A 16,515-nucleotide genomic window follows, 5' to 3' on the forward strand; every position below is an offset into this window, starting at 1 on the left:
AATAAAGAAGTAGGTGCCATAGTGGTGGTTTTCGGAATAAAATTTGGTCAGCATGTTGAGGTTAAACATGCATAAACATCGTGAGGTACACGGACTCATCGTTTCTACTCTATCGAAACGCGCCCACTGTGAGCGATATGCAATACTGCAACTGAAAGTTGTGAAAAAATGGAGTCGTAGGTAGGTAGGTGAAAACTGTTTTGATGAGCCTTAAAAGGGGAGACGTCCTAGGATTGGTGTGGCTCTTGATCCGGGTTGTGGCCCACAGTCCATGACGAGGTGATGAGCAAAGATGAGACCTCACTGCAAGTGGATGCTCGAACTATCGCGTTCCCGGTGGGTGAGCAGCTTGGAAACGGGTACTGCCTGTGTCGCTGTCGCACGTGCAACTTGACAGTATTTGTTCCGCGTTATCTCCGATTCCATCATCCGATGCAAATGCATCTAATACAAATATTCCTTTTTTTTTACTCTCACCGTCAGTTATTGTGAGCTTCATTTACTCCTTGGTGTCGAGTTTCCTACTTTCTTCGTTGTTGTGGTTTCGACTGGAATGGGCCTTGTTTAAAGTCAAGGGCTCCGTGATATCTTCATCGACCACTGGTACTTGTAACGGGTATGAATAACATGGCATGCGCTTCCAGATGACTCAATGGCATACTAACCTGATGCCGAGCCTCCGGCGATCAACAAGGTCGGGGCTCCGTGCTGAGACCTGCTATTGCCCAATGGCAGGTTAAAGCAGGCCACTATCCCTAACTGGGTAGATGGGGCATGTAATTTTTGGGAGGAGGGCTGACGACAGCACCAGCCCGTTCCTTAAACAAGCCCAACATCAGACAACGTACCCCTAAAGTAAACTTATCAATTCAGTGCATTATTCAGTAGAACCTGGTTCACATGGGGATCTAAATGTCTGGAACGTCAGACTGCGTAAGTTCAGCGTGCATACTTTGCGTTCTTCAGCTTCCAATCCCCGGTTGATCGCTTTTAGGAGGTCTTCTAGCATCGCGTGCGCAGGGCATGAAAGTGGATTCTGCCTTTAACACCGGTGAACTTCGATACGTTCAGCGGAACGCTGGTTGTGCTCAGTGTAACGCTCGGTCGCCCGCAGCTAAATCTTTCGCTTCACATTCAGTTCAGCAATGTTGAACCCTTGTAATTTTTATTCTTGGCCTTACCGTTAACCACAGCTTCGGTTACTGCTTGCTGTGTGCGGTTCCCCCACGCTCAGTAGTTACCGTTTTAACGCGAATAAGCCTAGTGTGGAGTCAGGATGTCTGAGCGATGTTTATTTCCCACTCTTCTTAAGGTTGGTTGGTTGGTTTGTGAGGTTTAACGTCCCAAAGCGATTCAGGCTATGAGAGACGCCGTAGTGGAGGACTCCGGAAATTTCGACCACCTGGGGTTCTTTAACGTGCACTGACATCGCACGTTAAAGAACCCCAGGTGGTCGAAATTTCCGGAGTCCTCCACTACGGCGTCTCTCATAGCCTGAGTCGCTTTGGGACGTTAAACGGGTGTGAGCAACGTGGTGTGCATTTCCAAATGGGTGACTACCACGCAGGGGGACACAGGGTGGCTGCTCCTGGCCCTCGGGGCTGGGACTGGCAGGCTATTGCCACTTGCGGCGGGGGCTAGCCTGCCACTGCAATTTTGTCGGTTGTAGGCCGTCTGCACCCGCTACCGTTTCGGTGGTGGACGACGGCTGTTACGGCGCGCGTCTTTCTCTCCCTCTTCTTTTACTTTTCTTCTCTATTTCCTCTTCTGTCCGCCCGATTGGATTGGATTGGATTGGAAAACATTTATTGTCAGCATTGAGAGATTTGTGGGCGCTACACTTAGATGACCTCAAGTTCGGGGCTCTCGGCGGCCTTTTGAGCCCACTCAGTAGCCCAATCTTGCGTTAACGGGTCTGAGCTTGTCAGTATAGCCTCCCACCGCTCAACAGAAGGGACTTATAGTAGATCCGCTGGTGGCGACGCTTTTTTGCAGCTCCATAATATGTGATTTTGCCGCAGTGTTTACAATTTGTATTGTATTGTGCTGGGTGCATGGACACTAATTTAGATGGTCCGCCCGAGGCAGCGGAGTTGGCTCAGCTACAAAGCCAGTAGCAGGCCCGTGCATTTTCTTTTCCTGCTTTCTTCAGTCGCAACGACAACTGCCACGCACGTTATGTCGGAATTGCGGCGATCATTAAGGTCGGGGTTCAGTGTTGAGGCCTGCTATATTAATCTTGCTGGCTGAAGCGCACCACTACCACTGAGTGGGTTTACGGGGCTTGTGATTTTTGTCAGTTGAGGATCGCGTCCGAGTCTGCCCTTATAATTAACTTGCCCAAAATCAGACTGCTGACAGCTGTTCTTACCTGCTAAGCGTATTGGCATAAATAATTGACGAGGATTACGTCACCTCGTAATGCGAAATTCGAGCGCAGCTCATCACGTGTTTCAGCGTTTCGATATACTGACTTTTTGAGACGTGGGCATGACGGCACAGCAAGGATGTTAGTGAACGAGGCTGCTGCCTTCCAATGTTATCACAGCAAAGAAAGAGCGCAGCTGAAACTATCGCTGGGATCCTACAGGAAAAGGCCTTGATGCTTGATGTTTGATGATGAATATAGATAGCTCTGAAGTACTTCTCTTAGTTACGGGAGCGTCCTTGACAAGATAGATAAATCCCGGCAACAGGCCTTGACAAGACAAATTTAAAAAGTTTTGAAATGTTTCGGGTTAATAAAGTAGATAACTTTTTTAGTTCAGTACTGTAGAGCCATATCAGGAGCATATCAATATATTTTGACTTTCTTTGCTCGTTTTCTTAGCTAAAACATACATGACATAACAGCAGTCTCGGAAACTTCACTATTTGTAAAAGAATGTCTTTTATACCAAACAATGTTTACTGTCATGCCCTAGCTGTTCCAAAAGCAGTTATGATGGCGTCTGGCATAAAATTAATATCTCTCTGAGTTTAAGAATGGCTCCATATTGTTAACGGAACAAACGATGACACAGAGGCGATGTTCGTCGAAATCGACTTGTGATGACATGTTGTTTACGGAGTCCCAGTGAATGAGCGTAGCATATTCTTCAATGACCTTGAAATCATATTAATAAGTAAATTTTAACTCCGACTTTGTTCCATTTGAGGAAGCGTTACCCGCAAGCTCTGCGACTGCAGTGATCTCAGCTCGTCTGAGTATGGAGCAAGAGCGCCGCGACCGGAACTACCTTCATGTCGTGTCAAGGCCCTTGTCCCTTGTCCTTGTAGGGCCTTCGCCCCGGAGGAGGGCAAATGTTGCCGGGGACTTCGTCTGACGATCATATTTTGACAGGTTATGTGTGATCTTAGGACGGGGCACTTTCGAAAGCCAAATCTCTCTTATCTGACGACAACCGCCAAACCTTTAGCTACCGTTAGGTCAGTCATCGTTGCTACTTGAAGTCGTTATGACGAATATTTTGGGAGTATTTTATTGTGCGTTTGTTAGGTGATGGAGATTTTCTTTTTATGCTGCACTACAGACTTTCTTAACATAACTTGAGTGAAGAATGTGGATGTGCTGTAGTTTCGTGAGGTCTGGCATTTTCGTTTTGAACGCGCGAAATTACAGTTGCTGTCGGTATGATAATTGCATGCAGTCACGTGGTCCATGCCCATTCATTGTTGAGAGTGGTGTTTGTCTAAATAAAGTATTTCATTCATTGGTATTGTTTATGGTACTGCCCGATCAACGTGCCGCCACTTTCGCAGGCGCACTGCATGCCAAAGCGTATTCTGTGCTACTGTTTTGCGAATGCGCGGATTATCTGACAAAAGAAAACCGCTACGCACGGAAAGTGAAGAGGAGGGAGGGGGGGGGGGGGGGGGGGGTTCTCAACAGAGCATGGGAATCGATGGCTGTGAGCAGCACGCGACACGGCAGGCAACAACAAGCGGCATAAATACATTACGCGCTCCCCACGGCCCCGCAAATTCTTCTTAATCCTTTCTGGTCACCTCTCAGCAAGTTAAAATGTGATTGCTGGTGACATTTCATTCCCCCTTTCCCAAATTATGCCTTGTGGCTAAAACTCAAAAAAGTCTGTGAACTTTCTGTGGCAATGGAGTCAAAGCTACGGGGACGGGGCTTTACTAACTGTGTTACTACGCCATGTAGTTCCAAGTACTTTGCCTCGGCATGTCGGTAACGCGCACGACGTACGCTGTCAAAAACAGACGCACATTGTAAACGCGCGCAGAAATGGGCGGAGAAAAGCTGCAGACGCATCCCATGCAGACAGCCATCGACATGAAAGTTGCGTATTAAACTCTCGCTGTACTGGCTTGTACTGCAGTATAAGCCTGATACAATAATAAGGTTAATTGTTCCGTAATAGTATAACATTCCAGAGCATCACCTGGGAAATTTCTGGAAGCACTATATTCTTGTCCGGAGCAAGCTGGTGCGTTTCGGCTCCGTAGCTTCCACCACAATGCCACAGAAAGTTGTCCCCGAGTATAGAGGGAAAGGCGCAGTATCTGTCACACTTATTTCTATGGGCACCTGAACCGCGCCGTAAGGAAAAAGAGTAAGGTGGGAGTGAAAGTGGATAGAGAGAAAGAAGAGCGGTAGTGAAGGGATACGGAGTAATTTAGACCACCTAGGGATCTTTAACGTGCGCTGACATCGCACAGCACAAGGACAACCTAGAGATAACACACGCTAATTGAACGCGTGAAATGATTACGAAGAAGGTAATTGCATAGTGCAAGCGCTGCCACCGCCGGGGTGGCGCAGTGGTTACGGCGCTCGACTACTGTTCCCAAGGACGCGGGATCGAATCCCGGCCTCGGCGGCAGCTTTTCGATGGAGGCGAAAAGCAAGGCGCCCGTGTGCTGTGCGATGTCAGTGCACGTTAAAGAACCCCAGGTGGTCGAAATTTCCGGAGTCCTCCACTACGGCGTCTCTCATAGCCTGAGTTGCTTTGGGACGTTAAACCCCACAAACCAACCAACCAACCAACCAACACGCCACCGTTTCATGTCGCCTCCCGACTGTGTTCACCGGCTTCTTTCACGGTATTTAGAATCAAAACCACCGCATCATGAAACTTCAAGAGGAACGCACCCCAAGGAATATGTTGTTTATTTTATCGTTGTCAGTCCACAAAAAAGATTCCAGAAAAAAATGTATTCGCATAGATGTTTCAGCGTTGAGATATGTCGTGTTAAACCACTGCGCCACTGAAGCTTTTCTTTCTTTATGTGTATTGCCCTAAGCTTTTGTTTATTTACTTCCTGGTCACAGTGCAAATTGCAGTGTGATAAAAGTAAGGATGCAGTGGCTAGAACGACGGGGTTTAAGTGCGCTCTTATTCTTTTTAACAATATTTCTGCTATATGTCGCCTGGCGAAGCTACTCAGTGGACCCTACCGTTGAGAGAACGGAATTATGCCTCTCGACATGAGGCTACCATAATGGATATGATTGGCTTGTTGCGGAGCGAGTGGCTTGCACAATTATCAGATCAGCGTAAGGGCACTTTCAGCTGCCAATAAAGTGGTACCTTTTTAACGGTTGTACACAAAAATCTTTTCAATGCTTTTAATTGCAAACTATAGCATTTTAATGCATTAAATATCAAGTGCTATTCTCGTGTGAATGCGATAGCATTTTAGGTATATGAGAGTGTACCATAAATAAAAACGCTTCGCCACCATCAATTTTCGGCTCCGTTGGTTTTACAGAAGTGCCTTTCACTGTTTTCGCTTCAAACGCGTACCCAATAAGACCTTTGTTGCAATACTTTGACAACACATTGTGTTCTCTGCAGTAAAACGGCGTTTGTCCTGATGTCTCTTTTCCTGTGTCTACGTTCCGTTTGCGCCCACTTATTCATCATGAACAGCCTATATTTAATCCCATTCTAAACTCCTTGGGTGAATAGATAAGAATATATTGTTATGACCCAACCGTGAGTCAAAAACAGCAGCGATGGCCAATGGGCCTGCCCGACTTGCTGGTATGCAGTGTTAGTAAAGATAGCCTGGTTAGGTTTGTGACGTTAAATGTTGCTAAGCCAGTCAGGCTATGAGAGTCGCCATAGGGGGTCCAGATAACTGACCATCTAGGGTTATTTAACGTGCACTGACATTACATTGTACATGGGCTTGTAAAGATGTTTTCAGTCTATCACTCCAGCTATATGAGGATTCAGTTGAGGTTCCGTCCACCCTCTTCGAATGCTTTTCCGGCTATGTTACAAATAAAAGCTCCTTGAACTGTTGCTAGGTAGAAGTAATCCCACCTATAGACAAGCTCATAGCGATCAAGAGGAAGTAGCTGTTCTTCCAAAAGCCATTAATGATATTAGCCGTTAGTAACGAGGTTTATACCAGATCGATTTGATGCTAACGAACGCGGCAGTTCTGTTTCACTCAAATAAAATATTGATTCACGAGCATTAGAAAGTTTAATCGAAGGAAAACCCTGCGTTGGCCGTCTGTCAGCGACCTCCTCCGAAAAAGCAGTTAGAACATTTTTAATTACTTGAATTTTCGACTATAACTAGACTGTAATGCTTTCACTGTGGTGACAACGCAATTTTATGTGCGGATAGAATGGAATAACTATGCGGGGCTAAATGCAATAAAACGAACAGTTGAGCTAGTTAAAACAGCATGGTTAAAAAAAAGTGCGACGGACAAAGCACAAGTCAGTAGACGGCTAAAGCGCTTTAGCCGGTTATCCTTTGTTGCGCTATGCTTGTAAAACTGCTCATTGCGGCGGTACAAATCGAAGATTGTGCCGGCCTATATACTGCATACCCTAGTTAGCCGAATGGCCTGTGTTCGATTATGACCATGGCTCTTGAAAAGGAAACTCGGTAAATAGAAAGGAGGGAAAGAGTCAAGCAAGAGCACAGCATCTCTCGAAAATTCATAACGTGTTTATAATAAATATTCAGTGACCTGCATTCGGAAGAATTAGAATAAACTTAATGTTGAATACCTGAGTAACCTTGGAATCGCTGATTATTTCGGCTTCCTAAGCAATACTGGAGACGAACTGGAAGGATTGGTTAGTAACTCAGTCAGGCAAAGAAATTAGGAAGGAGGGAAGGAGGGGGTCATGAATGGGAAGACTGAAGTAACAAATGAAAGGGTATTTGTCAGAACTTATTCCGCTTTCTTAAGGTAGGCTTCTCTTCGGAATATTTAAGCAATGTTAAGTGAAAGAAATTATGCAGTGGCCTAATTGATATCATGATGCTGGTTCCTCTGTACAGGACTGCTTACAGTGATGGCTGAGGAAAAATGTCGTTAAAATGGGGAAGAAAACGCCAGTAACAAACCAGTAAGTATGCTGGTCACAAGGACGAAGAAATAAAGAGCGTTAAGCAACAGGTTCAAAACACAGAAGGTAAAAATTGGATAAATTCGATGCAAAAGAAATAGAGTGTGGAATTACACCGAAAGTGAAAAAGGCAGATCAGGAAGGACGCTTTCTTTGATAGCTCAAGAGGCAGTGCCCTACTTTTTGAAACTAGATCAGGGTACCTTAGAACACGCAGCTACAAAAAGAAATTTAAAAATGAAGATGACGCATGTACTGTATGTGGTAACTACAGTGAAACAATTGACCATATTATACTCGAATATAATAGTATCCATCCGAAAGTCAGGCGCAGTCACTCTTCCTGAAGCTCTGGGGTTCAGAGATACCAGTGGCCGGGTGAATAAACCGGCGGTGGAAGCTAGCAAAAAACGACTGGAAGATTGGTGGCTTAAAAGCAGAAAAGTGACATAATGTTAATGTAGAAACATAAATTCAATAAATCAAATGATGGTATAGTTAACCAAAACAATAATTAAGATATAGGGAGAAAAATGAGCATGATAGCGACTACTACCACCCCGTTCCAAAGGGGACGCTCCTATATTCCATCCATCCATCCATGCATGCAACCAAGTGTAGCCTTTGCAAGGAACTGGAAACAATAGAACACGCTTTTATTGAATATCGAGGGGCTATTTTCTACTGGGACGTCGTTCAGAGAACATTGAAAAAAGTTTTATCGCTCTCACCTCATGGCATTCGCTACCTACAGGTTAAGAATGACCGTGAAGTACTACACGGCATAACTAAGCCTCCGCCGCCTATGAAGGGCAAGAATGCAGGTCAATTACGCCAATGAAAGTGTTCCCTCAACGCGTGAACATTTCACTGCCTGTGTTGCATATATACAAGACGCCCTCAGAGCTCAGCCCGAGCCGCCCGAATGGCTGAGCCGGTTTGAAACGTTGGCTGCATTGAAGAAGTTTTAGTGTTGTGAGTAAACATGTTTGTCATACCCCTGTAGTCTTTGCTGGCTGTACTGCATTTATGAAGGAGCAGGCAATGAAAGAAAAAAAAAAAAACCTCTTTGGTATATGCGTTGCGTGCCAACTGGTCATAGAGGACATAGGTTCGAACCCGAAAAGTGAGTTTTTTAATTGAATTACTTTATTTCTAAAAACCAAGTTAGAGCAACTACTTTCCAATTTTAGCTTTATTTGGATCGTTCCCCAAATCGTTATGTAGCTTCATTTTAAATGTGGTTTGAAATGCCCGCACAAGGTTCATGTGTTTGCGACGTCGTAACCCTGTAGACCAATGCGAAGTTTTCAAGACATTTTTGACAGGCGGTGTCTGCTACTAGAAGGCTTTCTCAATAACCACAGTCCACCCCAGATGATGGACCCGTTCTCTGAAGACAGTAACGCGCTTCGTTCACCTTTCATTATCAAGCGGCTTTAAAATTGTCAGTGGGCTTAAGGATTCGACTCCTACAAGTGAAAGCTTTCCCACCCCCAAATTTAAATTCATAGCGGAACCTCCTACCTGGCCAGTCCGGTTCCCCCCGTTTTTATAATCGAAACATTTTAACTCGCACAGTAGCCTCTGCAATATTGTGTCTTGCGATACATGAGTCAGCAGGTGCCAGCACCATCCTGCAGTTAATATTTTTGTTCAAGCCACTGGACGGAGAAAGTTGCGAACAGAAGCCCAGGAGCAGTTAGTAATAAACTGCGAAAACATTCTAGCCCTGGGTTAATGTCAACAATAATTTATTCTACTAACGTCAGCAATAACTTATTTTGGGAGAAACCGCGTTATGACGCTAGTCCCTTTTAAAACTTCATGGCGAGATACATCGCATCGTACAGCTGTTGTGTCAGTACCAGGGTCCTTGCCAGAAGTTGGTCGGCCGATAGTAGACGCTCCTGTAGTTGCTTCCAGCGCCCCTCATATCCATACCTGCAAAATCACAGTTTAATTAATAAAACAGCTTAATGACAGCCAGCAAAAACGCCAATTTCTGCTGATAGCTGCCGGCGACAGAAATTTACAGATGTTACACAAGACAGAGAAAACGAACTCTCGTGATACATCCGCCTATTATGCTTGTTGTGTTTTCACGGCATAGTACCACCTATTATAGCAGTCAAAATCGGAACCTGCTGTAGTTGTTGATGGTCAGAAAACGTTGACTATTGTTTGTTTTTTATTCAAGCCTGCTTTACTTCAGCTTAGCATTCCCGACCCCCTATCCCACCACTATGGCTACTTGCGTGTATACGATAAGAATTGGAAAAAGCCTTCTATTGAGCTGATCATCTTGGTTTCAAGAAAAAGACACGGCAACAAAAAAGAAAACGAACATGCACGCCTTTCTTGTTCTTGGCATGCCTTAGGCGTAGAAGTTGGAACAGCGTGCTTTCATTTAGAATGGGGAGAATAAGAGGTCCGCTTGCTCGTATAGAGATGAAGTGCGGAGCCAGAGAGAATGCAGTTAGCAGGTAGGTATAGGCACCCAGTTCTATACAACAATAAATGATGATAAACATTTTTTCTCTTCTCGGTTAGGGCCGTCGCAGCGTGAAAGTGCAAGGTGTACCTGCAAAGCGTCACGCCTTATGCTCGAACCTGGCAGCGATTTATGATTGTGTCTGCTAACCAAGTTGTACCTTTCAAATAAGGCATTCCAAGATAGAAACTGCGTAGCCAAATCATACCTCAAGAATGTTTTAAAGTCATGTTACCACATGATGGACATCAGTTTCGAAGCCTGTGTCACCAGGCCAAGGGAAGGAGCCCACCCGCAACAACTGTTAGCACGCATCTCCGGAGAACTAGCTAAAGATGGGAAACTAACACAGGCGCTCCCAATCTGGCAAATAGGGATAAGAAGACATTCGCAGTCATCCCATATATTCACCACCTCTCGCGTGGGCCGAGGAATGTGGCTAAGAGATATCATATAGATGTGTTTCAATCTGCTCCGATGAAATCAGCATGCATATGCCCATCCGTGCATCACAGGCTCGAAGCTCCGAACCACGGTGGTCCTAACGGCTGCACTACACGCCCCCCGCCGCCCCCCCCCGGGGGGGGGGAGGGGGAGTAATTTATTTTAAGTCATTTTAGATTCACCCTCTAGCCATCTGATAACGATAAACCACTAGGACCTTCAATCATCTTGCCCTCCCAGCAGCGACCGGAAATACTAACATGTAGCACTTACATTTTGAGCAGCGTCTGCAAGCTACCAATCCAAGCTGTATAACATATTGGTATTCATCAAACAATATGTTAGACAAAAAAAAAGAACCTCAAGAAGACTATAAAGACTTCAACTCAATATTAATATATATTGTTATGAGCAAGCATCGCGTAAATATTGAAACAAAAAAAAAACTAAAAAAGGTTCGCCGAGATTGGATAATCTAGCTTATTTCTTTTTTTTTATTAATTTACAATGACATCAACATAAAAGTTAGATCAGTGCCATCGACCATCGAAGCCTCTACAGCGGCACTTTGCGAGCGAAGATAGCCTGCTATATACACGAAGTCGTCCGAGAAGAACTTCGCCCGCTGCGAGCATCACCTCAATAGTCTCAACTAGTCAAGCTTACGGACATGTCCGCGAAGAAGTACAGCAGGCGTTTGTTGTAACATCAGCGACCGCCCCTCTCGAACCAGCGACGGTAAACTATGCCACCGCATTACATCGTCCTGCTCCCCGACGTGACCTTCAAAGCCCCCTCGACGCGAAGCTACTCATGAACTACACCCCTTCGCCTGCGCCAGTCGAGCATACGAACGACCTTCTCCCCCTTTGCTGAATAAAAGTAGTCATGATAAGGTAATGCACACGTCAAGAAATATGTTACGTGGAAAACAAACCAACAAATACAAGCATAAGCAGCTTTTTTTCACTAGCTCCCTTAAGCAAAGTGACAAACGTGACGCAAGGTCTGAGCCATAGTTTACGCCTAGTTTAGGTCAGGAAGACTTCTTATCGGAATGGCTTGAAAAATTTATCGGACGACTTAAATTTGCTGACTAGGACAGGATCAGACCTATATTGCAGGTCGAATACGTCACTTTACGCTTGTTCTTTTCGCTCGGAAGCACACTTAATGGCCGTGCACAAGTGCTGCTTAAAAATTGATATTAAGTTGAGGTTTAAGTTACCTGTGTATGGCTTATACATGGTGGGCATGTACTGATTCCACGGTGCTGCACTGGTCCGAACGTGACTCCAAGGGTAGAACATACTCCGCTGTTCGTCAAACCTGTATGAATCTATGCGAATAGACACTGATATAAGTGCTCATGTTTGTTCCAAGAACAGAAAAGTACACGTAGAAGATTAAAAAAAAAAAAGACAACGTATGGTCACTCGGTCTGTATTATGGAAACGAACTGGTGTGTTGGATTGAGGCATATATTGAGCAAAGTTTAACAAAATAAACCACATTCTGATGTGCAGCTTTTGCCCCCATAACACATGACATGAAAGCTATTGTCCTCCTTGGGCCCGAGTTGCAGCATGAAAAATATTTCAATCAGATTATTTCATACTAGTTAATCATAAACTGTCATTCTCGACTTTTTTTTTTTTTTCAAAAAAGACAGCTTGTTCTTGTTACTTCAAGAGAATACGAGAAATCTGGGCACATATATAGCCTAACCATACTGCATGTTTTTGTGTAAACTCCGCTGTTAAACCGGTTATTTGTATTGTACTTTTCTTGCTACCTTCTCTTCAGTTTTTTGTCAATAAAACACTATTCTCTCAGTATAAATTTGGCGCGCGAAATAAAATGCGCCTAAAATTCACCTCTGTACGCTTGAAGCCTTGGGTCAGGTACGGGCTCAAACTTTGTCATGACGTCATTTGGCAGCGCAGGGCGAAGCATAGACCATTGCCACTGAAATGGACCGGGAATACGCGCCCTGTGTCGAGGTGATTCCTGCCCAGGATAAGACCGAGGCTGGTATGGGGGCTGCTGGAGCATAGAGAACGGCCATGGTTTTGGCGACTGGCTATACGAAGCGGGATTCCACGGTTGCAGCGATGGCACTCGAGCCCAGCCATTAGGCCATCCTTGATTACAAGGGGACTGCGACCAAGGGTCGGACCAAGGTTGGTTTGGATATGGGTCATGTTGAGGGTGTGGTTGATACGGCTGATATGATGGCTGCGCTGGCGGTGCAGGCCAAGCTTGGTGCGATGATTGTGAACAAGGCGAACACGGCTGAGGGTAGGAGTTCGGCCAGTATTCTTGAGACGGGTGGTGCGGGGGTCCAGGATCTGGTGACGGGTGGGCCGGATGAGTTGACCAGTACCACATGGACTCCTGAGCCGAGGGTTCCGATGCCTGCTGATCGGGAACAGGGTAGTGTTGTGGTGACGGCTGTGACCAAGGGCCAGGCCCATAGTCGGGGAATGGTCGGTAACACGGAGCTGGCATCTCGGGCATAGGCTGCGGACTAGGTTCTGGAGCAGGCTGTGCTGGATGGGAAGGCCAGTACCCAGCAGGCTCATGAGGCCGTGGCTCTGGCCAAGGAAGGGGTACAGGCCACGGTACAGGTACTGGGATGAAGCAAGGAACGGCGCTTGGAGCCGACCCGTTGTAGGAAGGACTTGGGTAGTATGCATAGGGAATTGTCGTGGGACTCACGGTAGTGGTGGCTGTGCCGTCGGGGAAACGAAATGGTTGAATTGTATAAGAGATTAGTATTTGTAATATCATCGCACCAAAAACATTCAGAGTGCAAATGATGATGCTAATAGGACACAGATGAGTGGAATGCATTTAGCGTCCATGTTTTATGTCCATGCTTGTGTACCCACAAGATTTTAATAAATTGCAGGTTCAAGCGTCACCTTCGATAACAGAATAACAGGATAACGAGACATGAAGCGTAAGCTAATGAAGCTGCGTTAGCTGGGTGTCAATTAAGTCACAAAGTGCCCCCTCGGCACTCCACTCTTAAAATCGGGCACAGTATAAATTACCTTTGTTATATATTACCTTTGTTTCTAGGAAAACGTGCAGTCGACTATCTTTATTAACTTATCGGTAGTGACAGTTCAAGCCTGTAGGATGAAAGCCGCAAAATGAGCCTTCACTAACACGGAAAGTTGAGCTAGTTGGTACATATTTTTAAGGAATAACAGCGCGGAGACAAAGGTGTTATATAGACAAAATATAGAAAGGTGTCTTCTTCCTTGTCCTTTGTCTCCGCGCTGTTATTCCTTAAAAAAATGAGCCTTCGAAATTACCGATGCTTTATTTTTGAAATATTTGGCAGTGAGCCAACACCCCCGTTTTCTACCTGTTGAACAAATAGAATTATAAAGACACTAAACCTCCGTCTTCAAAAGTATAATGCTCATAATTATACTTTAATTCATTTGAACTTATTATCCTATGTACAAAGGGAGACGGTCAGGAGAAAAAAGCCAGCCACAGCTGCTGACTTGACGTGCCGCTTGGTCCTTACATTGCAGGGCAGCAGGTTTAAAACAGTTTAACAAATACGAGGTAACCAAAATAGGTGAAGGGATAAAAACACCACCTGGTAATCTTTAACGGGCACTGACAGAGCTGACAGCTCCCTTCACTAGATCATGACATGTAACCTTGTAGCTACTATGCATGGTGCTCGGAGTGCAAGGACAATAAACACCTGTCTTGCGTTTTTTTCACACCCTTGGATTTTATTGAAAATTTACTGCACGTTCTTCTCAGTTCGCAGTTTTTTTTTTATGGGGATGTCTGGATTTCTTAGTGTTATTGCACGAAATGAAAATCCAAATACAAACTTATCTGTTAAAAGTGCACTGTCATAAAAATGATTGCAAAATAACCATGGAAACCTTTAGTAAAAATATAGAAAGCTTAGGCGATAATCGCCGCGCAAAATATCTGCAGTTTCTCGCAAAGAAATGCGATATCTCAGGAATCAGTCAACGATCTTTTGTTGCTGCCCGTGCGCAATGTCCGTCGATTTTAGCTATATTTGCCACCTTCCCGCTAATAATAAATTGTTGGAAGTTACACCAACTTTTTGTGTGTTCATTTTTACCTTATCACATAAAATGCCATCTCAAGATAAAACGCAGAAACATGAATTCCATGGCGTTTCGGCACACGCTTTCCACTAGCTTGCAACAAATCTCATTTGTCCTCTTTCATCCTTGTTTGCTTGTCATGAGAGATTCGAGACCTTTTTCGCAAAGGAGTATACAGCAATACCTCATGGTACCGCACTTCTCAAACGAACAAAAAAAAAAAAGCTTACTGTAAACAGGCGTAATCAGCTTCATGCAATGTTGTCGATACTCCGTCTCCGGTAAATAGTTTACGGTTTACAATATGGTTTAGCGTCCCAAGGGACTCAGGCTATGAAGCATTGCACAGATGAAGGCTCTGGACATTTCGACCACTAACTTAACGTGCTCTTTAATATGCACTGGCATCGCCTAGTACTGGAACGCCTTGCGTCTCGCCTACGTCGAAAAGAGCCCGCAATGACCGGAAGGCCAAAGAAAAATTCGTATAAATCCCGATAATTCAGTCAAGGCAGAAAATGGGCTAGTTGCTGTAACATCATTAATAAAAAAAACTGGCGCATTTAACACGTACACAGACATAAAAGGCAGGACGAGTCCTATCCTGTCTTCTATGTCTGTGTCCTTGTTAAATGCGCTAGTGTTTTTATTAATAACCACGGTAATTCGAACTTTGCACACTACTGCGCTTCCTCTAATTGTATTGTTCATGCAATTTTTATTCTGAGCATGACCGAAAAGTGGCTAAGCTAGCTAGCTATCGCAACCAAACCGGGTACACTTTCGTCGATATACCGTCTTGTGTCATGCATACCATTTCCGCCGTTAACATGACCGGAATGGACCTAAGCCAATTAGCAATCGCCAAAAAACCAGTTATACATTCGTTATGTCGCATATTCGTTTGTACATGAGCTTCTCTTCGTTCTCTTTGACACCCGTTCCCCGTGAGCATCTGCCTATCCTAGCACTTTTGCTCCCAACCCAAGTGCAAAGTACAGGAACGAAATTCTCTTACCGAATTTACAGAAGCTGCCGTCCAGGCCAAATGAGAACAAAAGGACGAAGACCGAAGTGACTTTCATGACAGGAGTGTCGATTTGCTTGACTTCGACGGCAGCGAAGTCAAAGTGAAGTTTTTCACCTTCAGTATGCATCACATGCTCCTTACTTTCAGAAGGCGTAACTAATCGGTCGAGTGGGCGTCTAACGCCGACGATGCCGCGCTCACTGTGAGCACAGCGCCAGTTCACGGTTCTTCCGGCAGAGGGGTGGAGCCAATGATTAGATCGCGATTCTTATGACGTGTAAAGAAGATAGCCCTACTTGTGACAGTTTACAGGCTCATCACCTTTCCACTGTCAACTCTGAATCAGTATTTTGCATAGTCAGGAGAAAAGGAATGCAAACTGCCCATCAGCGCTTTTCGACGCTCGATGTACCTAACTGATAAAAGCCTTACTGTCTTACTGAGCATGCGCCTGTGTGAATATGGACACGGCGTATGAACTTATGTACATTTTTATGCAGATAGGTGTACATACTTCTTTTTCTCGCGCACTTTAGCTTGGGGTTAAGGGCCGAATTGGTCATCACAAAGTGCATTTTGGTTTCAGTAATTCGAAAAACATTTCACATTTCAGACGAAATAGCCATCACTCTATCTTCATATTTGTTTCCTTTCTACGCCTCCCATTCCTTCTTGCTAAAACGCGCATTCTTGGCCAGAGATAAACTATTTAAGGGCAGTCAAAGGAACTGAGCATAATTCAGAACTGAAAGGTGAAAGAAAATCAAAAAATGCGAATATTCAGTCACTTCTCGGTTGGTAGCGTAGAGAACATACCTGAGATAGAAGCTGAATAGCGGACACCTGTAAAAGCTGGAGACAGCTTCCGGCACTGCAGCATCACATCGCAAAGGCGCGAACTGCGCGAGCACCACTCACAAACGCAGCAGACATGGTGCCCTACCCGGCGAAGTAAAGCCTTCCGACCTGCTTTTTTTTCTGCTGCGGCATGTTTTGGTTATTCGTGCATGAGACACAGCGGCTACGGGCAATGAGGAGCGCGTATCATATTACTAAATTCACTTGTGAAGCCAGAACATAT

The 16,515-nt window shown here is 44.9% G+C and overlaps 1 protein-coding gene and 1 non-coding gene across 2 annotated transcripts; one reads left to right on the forward strand and one right to left on the reverse strand.

Moving 5' to 3' along the window:
• Window positions 1-657: 657 nt before the first annotated feature.
• LOC146189956 (U1 spliceosomal RNA) lies at window positions 658-817 on the forward strand. Its single transcript, XR_014707744.1, has one exon. It is a non-coding gene; the product is annotated as a U1 spliceosomal RNA (small nuclear RNA).
• Window positions 818-9,084: 8,267 nt separating this feature from the next.
• On the reverse strand, window positions 9,085-15,650 carry LOC146189957 (uncharacterized). Its single transcript, XM_084604676.1, has 4 exons — window positions 15,423-15,650; window positions 12,164-13,018; window positions 11,515-11,625; window positions 9,085-9,292 (listed from the first exon to the last, which is right to left on the reverse strand). Exons 1-4 carry the CDS (start codon window positions 15,559-15,561, stop codon window positions 9,210-9,212), a joined length of 1,188 nt encoding a protein of 395 aa, XP_084460802.1. The 5' UTR covers window positions 15,562-15,650; the 3' UTR covers window positions 9,085-9,209.
• Window positions 15,651-16,515: the final 865 nt, after the last annotated feature.

Source organism: Amblyomma maculatum, chromosome 5, assembly GCF_055883805.1.
Source record: "Amblyomma maculatum isolate TAMU_Amacu chromosome 5, ASM5588380v1, whole genome shotgun sequence".
Taxonomy (NCBI): domain Eukaryota; kingdom Metazoa; phylum Arthropoda; class Arachnida; order Ixodida; family Ixodidae; genus Amblyomma; species Amblyomma maculatum.